This window comes from Trachypithecus francoisi, unplaced genomic scaffold (assembly GCF_009764315.1).
Source record: "Trachypithecus francoisi isolate TF-2019V2 unplaced genomic scaffold, Tfra_2.0 Lachesis_group20, whole genome shotgun sequence".
In the NCBI taxonomy this organism is placed as follows: domain Eukaryota; kingdom Metazoa; phylum Chordata; class Mammalia; order Primates; family Cercopithecidae; genus Trachypithecus; species Trachypithecus francoisi.
In genome coordinates this window covers 32,486,397-32,504,254 of record NW_022681466.1, presented here as the reverse complement: position 1 = coordinate 32,504,254, position 17,858 = coordinate 32,486,397, and the positions used below count along the sequence as shown (strand labels likewise).

Here is a 17,858-nt window from a genome sequence, read left to right as displayed (position 1 = left end):
TTGCCAGCTCTCTGGCGAACTGCCCCTCGGCAACCCCTGAGAACTCCCTAGCCCCCTCCAAACAAAACCCGAGTGGATGATTTGGGGGAGTGGGTCCTTTGTAGCTCGAGGCAGTGCCAGTTTGCATGGAACGGATTTTTACTGAAGTTTTCTAATGGGCCTCACTGTGCCAACTTTTCATCACCCAGGGTGTGGGTTCTTGGCATTTGCCCTCTAGGCTTTTAATGCTCTATTTCCTGGTACCTTCACCAGCCCCCCACCCTGCCCAGCCCCACCCTCCTCAGAGCCCTGTGACATCAAACTAGGCACTTCCCTGGGTGCTCCAGAGCCCTGTCCGTGGGGCATAGGGGGCAAGAGCTGCAAACCATGACCACTCAGTTCAGGGAGCAGGGGTGGGGAGGGAGCCCAGTGCACAGCGGAAGCCCTGCTCGCCTGGAAAGGCAGAAAGCATTTTGGGGAGAGGGACAAAAGGGACTCCGGGCATCCTGGACATGTCCCAGCTCTGGCCTGACCCCATGGTAATGCTGGGATAGTGTTCCCATGTCACTTGAGGGGTTCCAGACATCTAAAAGTTTGGCTTTGGAGACCGAAGGACTGGAGCAACCTCACGGGACAGAAGGCCCAATTCCCTTGGCAGCTGGAGCCGAGGAGTCTGGCTAAGAAGAGTCTGGGAGGCACAGCAGCTCCGGAAACAGCAGCTTCATTTACTGAGGCTCAGGGCTGGCCCTATGGCTTTCAGGGGCTCTGGGGGTTTGGCCAGAATCCAGCAAGCCCACCTGCCAGTGCAGCAGGGGCCCAGGGGACAGCCTAGCATTTCTCTGGCTGGCTCAGGGACCCAAGGAAGGGAGCCTGTTGAATTAGCAAAAGCCAAGGAGGGAAATGACCACAGGTACCTGAAGCTAGTTGTCAGGTGACGGGGCGGTCAAAGTCAAAAAGAAACTCAGGTTTTTTTTTTTTTTTTAACAGAGAATAATAATCTGCCTTTGGTTTGCAGTCCCATGACTGTGACTGACCCCACTACAAGTGCCCTGGGTGGCCAGGCCTTGCCCGCGCCTCCCTGTCCACCCCCTCCCCGGGGCTGTGGTGAGAGTGGTGTTGGACAGATGCAGCCACACAGATCCGACAGGGCCTTGACCTCCCCCTGCACACTGGGGGCATGCCTGGGAGTCGCCTGTCCCATACACCTTCCTACCTGATCCTCTTGCTGCCGCCACCGCCGCTGCTGCCACTGGTCCATAAGCCGCTGCTGGGAAGCCTGGCCAGGAGAGAGAGGAGCCTGTGTCACGGAGGAATCCTTGAAAGGGCCAGGCACAGACCCAGGTCACGGGCCACACAACCCCCGCCCTCCACACAAAGACAGGAGTGGGAAGGGATTTTCACGGGGCAGCTTTTGAGAGGGACACAGAGTAGTGGCTGTCAGGCTTCCAGAAGGCACAACATCTTTAGGTGCATTTGATTCTCACCCATTTGTCACCCCAGAAGCTGGTTCTAGAAGGTCCACAACAATAATTCAAGAATTGTAGGAGGAATCTTTTTCTTGAGAAGCGGGGTTGAGCTCCCTGTTGACCCTGCACTGACACAGGGTGGCTCCCCTGGGGTTGTCTTGAGTAGAACTGAGCATGGCTGGGCTGGCCCACTGCTCCTTGCAGAGATCGTGGCAGAGTGGTCAGCCCCGTGCCACAGGCAGGAGGCACTTTGGACGGCCTCTTGACAGAGCAGGCACCTTGGCCAGGAGCTGGCTTAATGCCAGCTGTTCTCTGAAGGCTCTGCAGGTTAGCATGGCCTTTTTAACTCCAGACTTTTGTCAAAACATCAAGTCAGCAGCATCACAACCCCAGGCCCGAGGGTGAAGCATTTGGGGGTTCCAGGTGATTGCATACACATGGAGCCAGACAGGAAAGGGAGCGCGGGGCTGCAGGGGTCTATGTGGAGTGAGTCCTATGGCTTTATTTGATCTCTCAGTGTTTCAACCTCCTGAGGCAACTGTGGGAATTTAGATGTGGCTCTTCGGTCTGAGCCCCATGGACCAGATGAAACTGGCACTAGAGGGTTTCCTAGGGGTCCCTGGAGTTCTTCTTGATCAAGGCTTATGCTATCTAAAAATGCACCAGGCAGCAAGGCTGTCCCAGCAATGGGAACAATAGTCAGAAGGCCAAGGTAACTTCTTGTAGCTGCAGATTCCAGATGAAGTATGCCAAGTCCCCTCCCCTGGGCTTCTCTCAGCCACCAGCACGTGCACACACAGCCTCACACTGGGACACACACAGATACACTCCCATACATATAAAGACACACATCCTCTGCCATCCAGGCAGATACTTGGAGGCCTGACCCCAAGACCCATTTCCAATGACTGTGGTTTTGAATGATGTGCCAGAAGCCAGCCGCAAACTCAATAAAAAGCCCCCAGCAGGGCTGCTCAACTTTAGCCACTGAGCCTTTTAAACAAGGAATTTCTACAGGATGAGAGGAAGACATGCACCATCAGGGGCAGGGAGCAGAGGAGGGAAGAAAGCAGAGACAAAGCTCCCCCAAACAGAGCGAACTAGAAGCCCACTAAACTCTAAGACTATTGTCCTAGCTACACGGTACTACTGAAGGGAAAGAAGTTCAAAGGGGAACATGCTACTCTAAAAAGGTCAGGCTAAGCTACTTAAAATGTCAATGAAAAGAGACATACTTGCATTTAAATATGGTAATAGGGCTGTTGAAGGGGGGAAAAAGAAAGATCCAGGTGAAATAAATGTACAGTTGTCCCTGGCTGCAGGTCTCCAAGCTCCCATGGAGACCATGCATGGTGACTGGAGGCCCTCCCTTCCCTAGAAGGCAGCCACGAACCCAGAGGGAGACCAAGGAAGGGACCCCCAACCAAGTCCTCTCCCCATTTCTTCCAGGCAGGATCTAGATTTCTGAAGATGGGGGTCCTGGCAGAAATTGCTGAAGAAAGATAAGGAAGAAATCAAGTTATTTCTCTCTGTCCCAACCCCCAGGACACCTAGGCTTCTGCTGCTGTAAGAGCAAGGCCCAGGGGACGCTGGAGGGAGAGGATGCAGGTGAGTCATTCCTTTGCACTCCTTGCCCTGCACTTAAAACAGCAGGTTTCCTCTGAAGCAGGGAAAGACTTGGGGGAGGGGGAAGGAGGAACGAAGTGGGGAGGGGAGGGTAGTCAATAAAAAGACTTGTTAAAAAAAGGTCCATCTTCTGGAATTGAGTGCATTTTGGACAAAAAGTCTGAAAGAGGAAGAAAAAATATACTTATCCAAGAAAGGAAATCCATTATCCTTAATCTCAGATAAAGGCTCCTGCTGGAGGTGGAGCATCAGACGCTGCTGAGGGCTGGAATTTTATCTCCACCCTGGAGACGGAGGGTGTGAGAAGAGGGGCTGAAGGAGCACGGCTGCCCAGTCTGTCCCTCACACAGCACGGGCAGCAGCTCCATAGTCGCCACCCCCACTGCCTCTGTGCCCTCCATCTGAAACACCAGGGCCATGCCAACACCTGGCCTAGCCCCTTGGGAGCCTCCTGGTGGGGAGGGACGGAGCTTGCACCAGCATCCTGTACAGCGGTCCTCTTGGCCCCCTTCCCCTGCTCCTCACCATCCCCCTCCTGTTCTATTAGGCCGTCCAGCCTCACCAGTCAACCCTCACCTGCCAAATATGTTTTCCATATGACCTGGCAGACAGGCCCCTGATACTGAGTTCCCAGGGTCAGGTCTCTTCTTGGTGGCTGGGCTTGTGGGAGATGGGCAAGCACAGATACAAGGGGTGTGTGTGTTGGGTGTGTATGTAAGTGTATGTGTGTCAGGTGTGTGTATGTGTGTTTGTTGGCTGTATGTGTGTTGGGTGTATGTGGATGTGTGTGTTGAGTGTATGTGTGGATTGGATGTGTGTGTTGGGTGTGTTGAATGTGTTGTGTACATGTGTTGGGTGTATGGATGTGTGTGTTGAGTACATGTGTGTTATGTGTTGTGCATATGTGTTGGGTGTATCTGTATGTATGTTGAGTATATGTATGTGTTGTGTGTGTTGTGTTTGTTGAGTATATGTATTGTGTACATGTGTTGGGTGTATGTGGATGTGTGTGTTGAGTATATGTATGTGTTTGTATGTGTTTTGTTGAGTATATGTATTGTGTACATGTGTTGGGTGTATGTGGATGTGTGTGTTGAGTATATGTATGTGTTTGTGTGTGTTTTGTTGAGTGTATGTATTGTGTACATGTGTTGGGTGTATGTGGATGTGTGTTAAGTATATGTATGTACTGGGTGTGTGTGTTGTGTGTTGAGTGTATGTATGTAGTGTGTGTGTTGTGTTGAGTGTATGTATTGTGTACATGTGTTGGGCATATGTGGATGTGTGTTGAGTGTATGTATGTATTGTGTGTGTGTGTTGTGTTGAGTGTATGTATTGTGTACATGTGTTGGGTGTGTGTGGATGTGTGTTGAGTGTATGTGTGTATTGGGTGTGTGTTGTGTTGAGTGTATGTACTGTGTACATGTGTTGGATGTATGTGGATGCGAATTGAGTGTATGTATGTATTGTGTGTGTATTGTGTGTTGAGTGTATGTTTTGTGTATATGTGTTGGGTGTATATGGATGTGTGTTGAGTGTATGTATTGTGTGTGTTGTGTTGAGTGTATGTATTGTGTACATGTTGAGAGTGTGTGGATGTGTGTCGAGTGTATGTGTGTATTGTGTGTGTGTGTTGAGTGTATGTACTGTGCACATGTGTTGGGCATATGTGGATGTGTGTTGAGTGTTATGTATGTATTGTGTGTGTGTGTTGTGTTGAGTGTATGTATTGTGTACGTATTGGGTGTGTGTGGATGTGTGTTGAGTGTATGTGTGTATTGGGTGTGTGTGTTGTGTGTTGAGTGTATGTACTGTGTACATGTGTTGGATGTACGTGGATGTGTGTTGAGTGTATGTATTGTGTGTGTGTTGTATGTTGAGTGTATGTATTGTGTACATGTGTTGGGTGCACGTAGATGTGTGTGTTGAGAACACGTGTGTTGTGCATGTGTTGGGTGGACTAGGGCCACCCCAGCTGGGGCTGCCGGAGACCAAAGAAGCATCCTGGTGGCCTGAGTCTAAGGCTGTGGTGACAGAGGGCACAGGCAGTCTCCAGGACAGGCCCTTCGTAGGACACAGGAGGCACCTGAGGACCGGAAGGTCCCCGGTGGATACGACCCTCTGGGGCTGGACCTGGGAGGGCTGGGAAGTACAGGGGAGAGAAGCCTGGCCTCGTGGCCTCGTGGCCCTGTCTTCGGCATTTCTCCTCAGGCTCTGAGGAGGCAGAGGTCACCTGGGACAGGCTACTTCCTTGGGAAACCAGGGGCTGGGTTATCAAGTAGGGGACTGTCTTAGCAGAGGGTGCTGGTGGGAAGACTGCAGGGAACCAGGCAGGTGTCCTGGCAGGGCTCAAGGCTTCTTCATAGCGCCTCGGGCCAAGCAAAGATGTGGCAGAGCTCCTTGTTCCACAGGTGCCCATAGCTGCCCAGCACCCCACTGCTCAGAGTGGGAAATGATCACCCCTCCACTGCTGGAAATGTAGCAAAGGGGGGGGTCCCTCCTCAACATAGCTTCCCTGGCCAATGTGTGAAGGGGCCATTAGACTCCTCCTCGTGAGGCAGGGCAGCACAGCAAACAGCAGAGCTCACAGACTTGGAGCCTGTCTGGGTTCGATGTCTGGCTCAGTCACTTACTAGCTGTGTGACTTTGGGCAAGGTGCTTATGCTCTCTTTGCCTTGATGTCCCCAAATGTAAAGGAGATGATCATTTTAGTGCAGGATTAATATATGCAAAGTGCTTAGATGAATGCCTGGCAGTGCGTAAGCTTAATTGGTGAGAGCGCGGTGGCTCATGCCTGTAATCCCAGCACTTTGGGAGGCCAAGATGGGCGGATAACTTGAGGTCAGGAGTTCGAGACCAGCCTGGCCAACATGGTGAAACCCTGTCACTACAAAAAATAAAATAAAATAAAATACAAAAATTAGTCAGACGTGGTGGTGCATGGTTATAATCCCAGCTTCTCAGGAGGTTGAGGCATGAGAATGGCTTGAACCTGGGAGGTGGAGGTTGCAGTGAGCCAAGATTGCGCCACTGCACTCCAGCCTGGGTGACAGAGCAAGACTCTCTCTCAAACAAACAAACAAACACTCTTTGGCCAGGTGCAGTGGCTCACGCCTGTAATCCTTGCACTTTGGGAGGCCGAGGCGGGCAGATCACCCAAGGCTGGGAGTTCAAGACCAGCCTGGCCAACATAGTGAAACCCCATCTCTACTAAAAATACAAAAATTAGCCGGGCGTGGTGGCGCATGCCTGTAATCCCAGCTATTTGGGAGGCAGAGGCACGAGAATCGCTCGAACCTGGCAGAGGTTACAGTGAACCAAGACTGCACCACTGCACTCCAGCCTGGGCAACAGAGCGAGACTCCATCTCAAAGAGAAAAAAAAATAGGTGACAGCTGCCATTGTGATGAGGCCTACCAGGTCTCTGTCCAGCCATCAGCCCTGTCTTGTTCAAGACAAGACTCTTCTCCAGGCAGGGGTGTTCTACTGTCTCCATGGTAGGAGCCATGGTCAGCTGGTAGTAAGCACACAGGGGGTCTGAATTTCTTTCTTTTTGCTTTACTTTTTTTTTTTTTTTTTTTTTTTGAGACAGAGTCTCACTCTGTTGTTCAGGCTGGAGTGCAGTGGTGCAATCTTGGCTTGCTGCAACCTCCGCCTCCAGGGTTCAAGCAATTCTCATGTCTGAGCCTCCCGAGTAGCTGGGATGACAGGTGTGTGCCACCACTCCCGGCTATTTTTTTTTTTTTTTTTTTGTATTTTTAGTAGAGTCGAGATTTCACCATGTTGGCCAGGTTGGTCTTGAACTCCTGACCTCAGGTGATCTGCTCACCTTGGCCTCCCAAAGTGCTAGGATTACAGGTGTGAACCACCATGCCTGGCCTGAATTTCTTATTGATAACAGTGGTCTGGTATCCTTCATAACGTCCCAACTTCATAGCATCATTTTAGTGGAGCTAACATAGCTCAAAATTAGAATATACATTCTGTTTAGCTCTAACAATGACAAGTGGGTCAAGGGGTCAGGCATGACCCTAGTGGCTTAATACCTACCATATGTTAGTAAATCCAGCAGAAAAGAGAAAATCATTTTGCTGATCAAATCTCAGAGGGCCTGAGAGCTATAGGTTGGCCACTTGGAACTTAGGTACTAGGAATGTATTATGCTCTTCCTGTTTGGGAACCTTATATTCAAGAAGAGGATGCCTGGGTAAAAAAGAAATTGCACTAATGGTGGAATTCCAGGCATGAACAAGCGCCACAGCTTGTAGAACTGTCATGTTTAATGGGAGTCAGACTTGAAGACCCATTCTTGCTAGAATGGAGTTCCTCTGCCCTTCAAGTGGGATAACAGAACAATCACCTGGCTTGGCCTCAAAGCCCAGTCTTCAGCCCTGGCTGTCCCTGTTTTTCTGTGCAGTTGGACGTGACACTTCACTTCTTTGGGACCTGTGTAACTTTTCTCTGTTGCAAGGAGGTTGCAACAGATGACCTCTAGATGACCTCTAAAGTCCCTTCATCTCAGACCCTGCTTGAGCCTGTCTGTGGGGAGGAGGATGATAAACCCAAGTCCTCTGAGGTTGGTGCTAACACAGCTCTGGGGTTGGTGACTCATCGAAGTGAAAGATGCCACCCACCTGCTGACAGTGGGTGAGACACTTCGCTGGGCTTTTTGGAGTTCTGAAGATCCAGTTTAAGTGAGAAGTCAATGGTGCTTTTGGGTTTTGGGGGTTTTGTGACGATTATATGATACCACACTCACTTTTTATTGCTTCTCTGGCATTTACCAGCTTCTTCCTTACCTAAGCACAGTTATTTTTGTGTGCATATCTTATCTCTCTTGCCGGGTGACAAACTCTTCTAGGGCAGGGACTCAATCATACGTACCACTTAGGACCTAAGCCCAGAGTCTTCCCCACAGAAGGCTGTCAATGAGCATCAGTTGATGATGGTCAGGATGCTCTGATGCAGTGGATGAGGGTATGAGCTGGCAGTCACTGCTCTGGGTACACTGCAGCTGAAAGGCAGCACTGCCTACAAGCAGCAGCCTCCCAAGCCCCACGATCCTCCACCCCACTGGGGGCACATTCAACGCCCCTGGAGGGGTCCAGAAGCATGATTCATCCAGCAGATGGGACACAACTATGGCAAATTGGAGCGCCCTGCTCTGTATGGGTGCTGATTCTCAACCCTGGTTGCTCACTGGACCCACCTGGGAAGCTTTAACAAATACTGAGTTTTGGGTTCCACCCCTGTGATTCTGATTACTTGGTCTGCAGAGCAGCCTTGGCACCTGGACCTTTAAAAGCTTCCCAGGGCCAGGTGTGGTGTCTCACGCCTTTGAGAGACCGAGATGGGAGGACTACCTGAGGTCAGGAGTTCAAGAGTAGCCTGCCCAACCTGGTGAAACCCTGTCTCTACTGAAAATAAAAACAAGCCAGCCGGGCGTGGTAGCGGGTGCCTGCAATCCCAGCTGCTCCGGAGACTGAGACAATCACCTGAACCCAGAAGGCAGAGGTTGCAGTGAGCCACTGGACTCCAGACTGGGTGACAGAGCCAGATTCTGTCTCAAAACAAACAAACAAACAAACTTCCCAGATGACACGAGGGTACAGCCCAAGGTTGTAAAAAAGTAAAATTGTGGCACACATCTTCAGTCTGCCAGCCCCTCCACTTTGCAGAAGCAAAGGCGCTCCTGAGAATACAGGCGTGGTGCTAACTCTTGTGGCCGGTCCCCTGTGAGAGCCAATGCAATGTCTCCACTCAGTGCAGTGTTCTCAGTCTAGCCTGGAGGAGTTTTAACCTTGGCCCCAACCCCGCCCACAGAATCGGGTGGGACCTGGGTCTCTGCTCTTTTAAAGGCCTTCCAGATGATTCTGATGCACAGTGTAGGCAGAGAACCCTTGATTTAGAGAAAGCTTTGGGGTCTTTGTTTTTAGTTACCACTGAAAGGGAACTGCTCTCTGTCCCGTGGGCTGGGCAGTACTACGTCATGAACCCTTTTCTTTGCCTCCCATTGCCTTCTTGGTCTGAGAAGACACTGGTCTGGGAGTGGACTGCCTGGGGAATGGTTCTGGTCCAGTTGCTACTTATTTCTGTGATCTTGGATGAGTCAGTGGCTCCTCTGTGCCTCTCTCAAAGGAGGAGATGAGAGAATTCTGGCTCCAACAGGTGTGATTAAGGGGAATCTTTATAAAAGACTCTCTCGTAATACGCATCACCGGCCCTGAATGGTCCATTACGAAACAATTTTTCCTATGTTGTGCTTGCTTAAAGCACTCTCCACCCCCTTCCCCAGCACGCCCGCATCTCCCCAGCAGCAATTTCTATAGATGGTTCAAACATTCTTGGCTAAACCCAATGTTGCTTCACCGAATCCAAACACTAAAAAATAAGCAACCAAAAGAAGAAACTGTCACCCAGAATGTAGGAAACATGTCCTACAAGAGTTTGGAAACACCGCCATCTGTCATCCTGGCTGGCCCAGGATGCTCCCACCTCCCAGGCAGACCAGCCTGATGCGACAGGGCTGGTTCTTTCCAAGGAAATCCATAGCCCTGACTTCCATGCAGAGAAAGACAGTGGCTGGAGGCTGCAAAGGGGTGAGAGTGGAAAAAAGGTGGATGGCACATGTCTGGAGTGGGAGGACCAAGGGACTCAGATCAGAACAGAGGGTATAAAGAGGAGGAACAATTGATAACCAAAGGGACACATTTACATGATCAGATTGTCACATTTTGGTTTGAAAGATGTATTTCCATTTGAAAAAAAAAAAAAACTTACCCTGGCGTCCTTGGCATTTAAAATAGGAATCTGTTTTAAACACATATTTTTGGGAGAAAGTCTGACATTCCCAAGGGTACCAACACATCACTCCCGCGGGGACCCCCGGACAGAGGAGAAGGTTGGGGCTGCTGGCTGGGGAAGGGGGGGCTGGGGAGTGAGTGTATGGCCTGGAAATGCCTCGCCCTCAGCTGCAGCTGGGAAAATGACAGGCACGTGGAACCTGTCATCTGTCCCTCTGGAGAGGGGCCAAATGTGAAGGCCAGGCCTGTCTGCTGGGAAGGGTGAGAGGTTGGCGGCTCAGGTTGGTCCCGTTGCCTAAAGGAGAGAGGTCCTACAGTCAAGAGCCCTAAGGGTGTTAGTTCCTAAAACACAGGGATGGCACAAAACTGCCCCAGGTAATTTTTAATACAGCTGCTGTTTAGTTTAATTTTAAAAAAGATATGTATGTAACTCTTCAGACTGAAAGGACTAAAAGGAAGGTGCACTGCAATGTCAAACCTTCGTTAGGTTTCAGAAAATGTTTCTGTCTGGGCACCTCCGATCGGATGAATGGGTTTGTGGAAGCATAAAATAGAAGTTAGGCAGCACCCGTGGGAAGCAACAAAGAATTCCTCAGAAAAGGCAAGAGCGGAACCAGAGGGCCCAGCCAGGAGCGGAAGGTGTATGTCTGTCCGCAGGTTCCCTGCAATGGGAAGCACTCAGGAAGCAGAGTGGAGCACCTGTCCCACCCCACGGACCCAGCAGAGGACCAGGAGTAGGGAGAGACCTTTCCCTGGCTGCCCACAGCGGGGCCTTTTGCGACATTGGATCTTGTTTTTGGCAAACAGATTCTGCAGCTTGAGAATGGGCTTTGGTCTCAACCTCAACCTGTCTCCAGAACAGAATGTGGAGTCTTGGGCTGTGGAGGGAGAGCGCATGCCTGCCCCTAGTCTCTCTGAGAGGGGGCATTTTCATCCCACCCCTAGGGGGTGCTCCAGGCCTACAGCCGAATTCCACAGAAATTCCTCCTGCCTCCCCTCTTCCAGTAGGGTACCTTTCCACCTGGGCTGCACATAGAAATCCCCTGTGGAGCCTGAAAAATACAACCTGGGCCCTACCTCCAGAGATTCTGATATAATCTGTCTGGGGTTAAACCAGGGCAACAGAAACTGCCAAAGCTCTCCCAGGAATTCCAGCTTGCAGCTGGAGCTGAGAACACTGTAGAAGGTAGTTTGTGTCCTGCGACTCTCTCGGGAGGCAGGAAGCAGAAAGCTCTATCTGGGGACTTTGGCCCAGTATCCTTCTCCCTGGGTCTGTTCTACCCCTGAATCACTAAATCCCTCCCCAAAGAGGGCTGGGGCCTAGCATTCAGTACCTGTACTCACTCAGAACTTCCGCAGTGAGCTGCAGCAGAACTGATAACTCAAGACCCATTCTCAGCCCTGTGCCCTCTCAGTAAATACTGAGTGCCTATTACAGGCCAAGCTCGGTTATAAGCACTAGAATCATAGCAGTGAACAACACACACACAGTCTCTGCCCTCATGGAGCTTAGAGTTGCTAGCAGTGGACAGCAAAGGGGCTCTATTTATGGGACTGGGGTCCCAGGACAGGCTACACACAGATCAACTGCCCAAGGAGAGACAACTGGCTAATGGTAAGCTGGGCCTGGGCTAAAGGAGGCTGTGGCTCACTCTTCCAGGAAGAAGGTGGGGGACCTGTGCCTCGGACCCCTCTAGCTTGGAACCAGGCATTGGCTGTGTCTGCTCTAGGGTCTTCTAGCTGAGCTCAAGGACCTGGGTGTGGCTACACCAAATGCCACTTGAAGACAGAGGGAGCACTCGGAAGACTCAGTCCTCAGGGATGAGAGTATAGGAGCGGCCATTCCAATGAATCCTTTTCTCCAAGATCAAGTGGCAAGAGAGAAAGAAAATGGAGGTATTCCCATAGCTATGATCTTGACCTACCCCCAAAGGTCTCACCACTTTGATTCAATTCAGTTTAAAAAAACTACTGAGCTGGGCCCTGGACACATGACCAAGACACAGGTAATTCTTTCCAGTTACTAGCCACTGACATGAGGGCAGGGGACAGATCCCTGACTTCAGAGGCCCTGGAGAGTTCCAGCCTCAGGCATCATTGGCCTGACCATCCAGGGCCTTGGGGATGGTGTGGGTTTCGCTGCAATGCCGGCCGGCTAGCATCAGGAATGGCTGACACATTACAAGGGCTCCGACGCCAGCTCCCGGCCCTGCAAGGACACTTGGTTCAGCATCACTCTCTGGCCAGCAGGACTTCAAGGGAGAGAATGTCCACATGGAGTTCATTCCAAAGCCAGCCCTTGCTACCCTGTGCCAGCAGCCTGTGGTTCCTCGATAGGCCAGGGACACCCACTTCCCCACAGAACAAACATCTATCTGCCTGTCTTTCTGAGACCCAGACCGAGACCTTCAAGGTGAAGGGATTCCAGTTTCTAAAGAGGCATCAACAAACTATCCGGAGAGTTCTTCTTTCCCATCACAACTTCCTCTTCCCTAACTTCTCGTAACAATGGCAATTTCTACTTTTGAGCCACTCTCTCATCTACCACCAATGGCTGTCAGGACAAACTACGAATGTTCTGACCATTGATCTTTCCAGAGTTCCCTGTTCTGATGCTTTTTACACTTCTCCCTGTACCCAAAACTTCAGACACCCAATTGCCAGAGAGAGTCACAGTTTTGCTTCCTTCCAACAGGGTCTCTTGCTGAGACCCCTAAATCTTAAACTCTCTTTGGGTTCCTTCTCCACGCCTGCTTTCTCCCCAGCTTCATGCCACATGCGCTTTTTCAATGAATCCGCCATAGCAGGATCCTAGACCCCCGTCCAATGGCCCTCACCTCTGCCGACCAGGACAGCAAATGCTCAAGTCTCAAGCACTCTGACTTTTGCAGGGAAAGGTCTGAGGCCAGCCCCACAGTTCCCTTAGTGGTACCTGCTTAGGGATTCTACAGGCTTTCTCCTGACCCCCCAGGACCAGCTTTGAAGGTGCTGGGATTCAGGCAAGGCCAGGAGCACTTCTTCCCATCCCCCTGTGTCTATCCTGCCTCCTCCACCCATCCATCTCTCCATCCTTCCTTTAGGCGTTTAGCATATAGTCACCAAACACTATGCCACAGGCCCTGCCCTGGATGCGGTTTCCTACTTTGGCCCCATCACTAGCTCTGTGAGTAGATGAACATCTGTGATCTTAAATCCTCTCCTCTAGATGTTCCACCACTTTTGTCTCCTGAGTGACGATGTTTCAGATGTTGAAGGGCAGACACCGCCATGCTGAGCACCAATCCTTTTACTGGTAGACTGTGGAGCAGTCAGTGAGTCTTAGGGGAAAGCCCAGCATGGTGGGGAGGCACTTTGGCTCAGGGCAGAAGCCATTTACCAGCTAGTGCAGAAATATCTAAAAACGTCAACAGCCAGTAGTTTATACCACTACCCTCCAGCCCTTGTTGAAAAGGTGGATGGGAGGACAGTCTTCTCTATTCCTTACTTTCCTCACCTGTAAAATGGAAGGGCTCGATTTTGATGATGAGAAAATAGTCATTGCACTAATGATAATGCAACAGCAGCCCCCATCTGAGCACTTTTCATGGTCATGGAGCATCCCTGCATCATCTCAGTCAGTCCTTGCTACAACACTACAAGGAAGACATTACTATTCCCATGTAATAGACGAAGAATTCTAGGTCCAGAGAGGTTAAAGAAAACAGTACACAATGGTGGTTAAATCCCATTTCCCACACTGACTAGTTGTCGGACCAAAGAGGGAAGTTACTTAACTTCCCTCTCTGCCTCCTTTTCCTCCTCTGTAAACCCAGTTACCGATACCTCCTCCTAGGGCTGCAGTGAAGATCAGTGATTCAGTGAGATGATGGCGTTGGGCGCTCAGGACGGTTATCTGTTGCTCGGTAAGTGGAATAATAACCTTTATTTCTATTTTTATTATTATTGCCCAAGGTAATAACTGTAGCGGAGCTGAGAAATCCCTTTGGTGCCTTCCTATTCTAAAATCCTATTAATTTACATGGCATTTCGCATCCAAAGGGCTTTAATAGATAACATTGATAATTCGCTTGTGAGTGATGGGGTATGTCTTATCTGAAGTGCAGGCTTGACTCTGGTGGGTTAATCTGACAGCAGGAGGTGAGGGCTTGCGGGGGCCAGGGAGGAGCAGCTGGTGTGGCCATCGTCCCGTGAGGTGGTCACCACAGGCATGAACGTGGAGCCCGGAGCCCCAATGCTTGTGCTGGTCAGCTGGACTGATGGTTCCCAGTGCCCTCCTGCCCTGATGTGCTGCCCTCGAAACAGGGTCTCGTCCAGCTCCCTCCACCTCCTCTAGGAGGGGCTGGACCAGAGGAGCCTTCCTGGGTCCTTCCACCAGAGTGGACTCCTGTTTGCTGCTCTGTCCCCAACGAGCAGGCTGGGGTCCACCTCTCATTCACCACTGTGTCCCCCGCATCCAGGGCAGGGCCTGTGACACAGTGCTTGGTGACTATATGCTAAACACCTAAAGGAAGAATGGAGAGATGGATGGGTGGAGGAGGCAGGATAGACACAGGGGGATGGGGAGAGGTGCTCCTGGCTTACCTGAATCCCAGCACCTTCAAAGCTGGTCCTGGGGGTCAGGAGAAAGCCTGTAGAATCCCTAAGCAGGTACCACTAAGGGAACTGTGGGGCTGGCCTCAGACCTTTCCCTGTAAAACCAGGCATGCCCTGGGGGCAGCCAAGCACCTGCTCAGACTCAGGGTGGGGCAGCAGGGCCTCAGTGGGAGGAACAGAAGGCTACACTTGCCTCTCCCTTTCCCACCTCAAACGCAGCCAGCCCTGGCCAGCTGGCATCCAGAGCCCACCGGGGCTGCACAGCCATATGCACAAAGGCTCCAGCAGGGGAACAGCCTCCTATGGCAAAGGTGGGGTCAGCATTCCAGGCTCACCAAGTGTATGTCCGGGATTCCCTGGTTCTGGGAAGAGTGGCACTGGCTTCCCAATGCCGAAACCTGTGGTCCGGCTGTCTCAGCCCAAGTACTAGGACAGCCTCTCCCCCGATGGGAAATCCATGGAGGCAGGAATGCGAGGGAGGGAAGACACATCGTGTTTGGGCCTCCTGCTGGTCCTCGAGGTGGAACACCCTCTCCTCATCATCTGCCTAGCGAACTTCTATGTGTGCTCCAAACCTCGGCTTGGATGTTGCCCACTATGGTCTGAATGCTTATGTCCCTGCCAAAATTTCTATGTTGACATCCTCACCCTCAAGGTGATGATATTAGGAGGTGGGGCCTTTGGAAGGTGATTAGGTCATGAGGGTGGAGTCCTCATGATTGGGATTAGCGCCCTTATAAAAGAGACCCCAGAGAGCTGGCCACCTCTTAGACCATGTAAGGACAGAGCAAGGAAATGGCAGTCTACGAACCAGGAAGCGGCCCTCACCAGATGTCCCATCTGCTGGTGCTTTGATCTCAGACTTCCCAGCCTCCAGAACTGTGAGAAATGAAATTTTTATGTTTTTTTTTTTTTTTTTTTTTTTGAGACAGGATCTCATTCTGTCACCCAGGCTGGAATGCAGTGGCACAATCACAGCTTACTATAACCCTGAACTCTCGCCTCAGCCTCCCAAGTAGCTGGGATTACAGGTGTGCGCCCCCATGCCTGGCTAATTTTTAAAATATTTTGCTGAGACAGAGTCTCACTATGTTGCCCAGGCTGGTCTCAAACTCCTGGCCTCAAGCAAACCTCCTGCCTTGGCCTCCCAATGTGTTGGGATCATAGGAGTGAACCACTGTGCCTGGCCAATTTATGTTGTTTATAAGCAACTCAGTCTATGGTGCTCTATTACAGTCACCAGAATGGACTAAGTTCTCGTCCCTTCCTGAAGGCTGTTCAGCAGCAGAGTCAACGGCTCCCTTTGCATCCTGTGCAGCTGCTCCAATCACTCAGGAACACATCCGGCCGCACGTGGGATGCTCCTCCAGGCTCTGAATTCCCTGCACCCTTGCTCAGCATACTTGTGCCCCAGGAGGCCCTGTCTCGGGTCGGGTGCTGATGACCGTCTCCACCTCTCTGCAGACAATGTGCCTTTGCCCCAACTGAAGAGACAGAGAGCAGAGGCAGTGACCCAGTTGGCTGGGGTCTCTCAGGGGCAGGGGATCCAAGCTGACCAGGGCTCTGCAAAAAAGTCTCTGTGCAGGATTCCTTTCAGCCTGGAGAGGAGTGGGTGAGGGACACACCTTTGCCTTCTGCTTTGTCCTTGGCTGTCAGAAGGCACCAGCTGCCCGGACCTCAGGCCTGGCACTGCCCTTTGCCTAGAATTTCACATGCTGAGTAATTTACAGTTTTTTGTTGTTGCTTTGTTTTCTAAGTTGCAGCCTTTCGCGTGCTTTTTGCTGATGGAAATGAAAACTGAAGGGCTTGAAGAAAGGTGATTAAGTTCCTGCTAGCAGACTTAATGGGGACTTTGTAAGGCTGGTGGTACAGGGACCTAAGCAGGTGGGGGGTGGGGGAAAATGAGATCTGGTGGGCACGAGGCCTCAGTCCACAGAGGACGAGGTGTGGGGTCACCTGCAGCCTCCCCTACTGCAACTGCTGCCATCCTGTCCTAGCTGGCGGGGTCCTCTGGTCCTTGGGCCGGGCTGCCTTCCTTGGTCATGACACTAACCTTTTCTAAAGCACTAGATCATTCCCAGTCCCATGAACCCTCTCAACAACCTGTGAGGAACGATCAATAGCCCCATTTGACAGATGAGGAAACTGAGGTCTAGAGATGGCCTTATTTTCCTGGCAAGCTAAGGACAAGAACACAGTCTCCTGACTTCCTGCCTGAGGACACGGGGCTCTGGGCTATGCCATGGGGAGCTGAGCGTTCACTTACTCACATTTCCCTTTATTTATGCAGAGGAGCTTCAAGAGGCACAGAAAGCTGATCGAAAGTGAAACCCGCAATTCTCGTCAATTCAGATTGCTCCAATTCATTTCTGCAAACGTTTATTAAGTGCCTATTAGGCACTGTGCTCTGCTTTCATCTGGGAATAGAGTCAACTCCTGATTTTCCACACCGAGGGAGGAACGTGGCAACATATTCACAGCCCTGACGAGCTTCGTGCCGTGGCTGGTCTGGGTTTGGGGAGTGCCACTGAATTTTACTTCTCCGTCTTCTTTTAAAGCAGCAGACATGCTTTCCTGACTAAGCTTGCCTTTAATATTCAAATGAGAGGATAAGCCCCAAGTATACACAGGGCCAGGTGGTGCAGGAGTGTGCTGGCCACGAGGGAGCTGGCTTGTGATTTGAAATCTGGCTGTGGATCTAATCTGGGAAGGGGTAATCCCTAGAGACATGGCTCGAGGGCTGAAGGGATGTTCAGATTAGAGGGCTGGTGATGAGACAGATGTGTGGGGGCTGTCGTGTCAGGAGGGCTTTCCTTGACAGGGAGCATTTCTGTTTACAGTGCTGCAACATCTAGCTGGGGTCCCTGGACGCACAAGTCCATGCTTATGGCAGCCTACCTGGGAAACTAACTAGCCTGTCTTGATATTTCAAGATCTGCTTCCCTACTAGCAAGAAACCAGCCATTGCTCACTGGTTGGGCTCCATTCTGGAAGCCAACCAGAAGCATGCACCAGGCAGAGCCTGAGGGTCTGTCAGGGGTCCCAGTGAGGGCATTTCTGGGGCAGGAAATGAGGAAAGAGCCCCTTAAAAACTGAAGCAGGAGGAAACAGGGAGTTTCAACTTACAGGAAAATGAGGGGCCGTCCAGGCAAGCCTGGAATCGCCTCCCCAGACAAGACTGCAGAGCCTGGGGAGGGGGCTCTGTGCTCTCACTGAACTGGGCCAGAAAGAGCAGGACACAGGAGACGCCAAGGCAGGAAGCAGCTCCCTGACAGCGCAACCAGGGGTCTCGCCTCTCCTGTGTGGGGACGGACCACAGAGGTCTCTGCCATTTGGGTGGGCTAGAGGAGCGGGTGGATGGAAGGGCTCTGAAGTTGCCTCCCCTTGTGGC

General features: G+C 51.3%; 1 protein-coding gene across 8 annotated transcripts in view; it reads right to left on the bottom strand.

Moving 5' to 3' along the window:
• MSI2 (musashi RNA binding protein 2) overlaps positions 1–17,858 on the bottom strand; it is a 429,302-nt gene that overhangs the window by 31,353 nt on the left and 380,091 nt on the right. For 7 of the 8 annotated variants that reach the window (XR_004430686.1, XM_033183607.1, XM_033183609.1 and 4 more), the window contains one exon: positions 1,193–1,255. The exons of the other annotated variant lie outside the window; for it this stretch is intronic. Coding sequence is in view for 6 of the 7 variants with exons in the window: in XM_033183607.1 (XP_033039498.1) it covers positions 1,193–1,255 (63 nt within the window). In the remaining variant the exon portion in view is untranslated. The remainder of the gene's footprint in view (positions 1–1,192; positions 1,256–17,858) is intronic. 8 annotated transcript variants of the gene reach the window in all.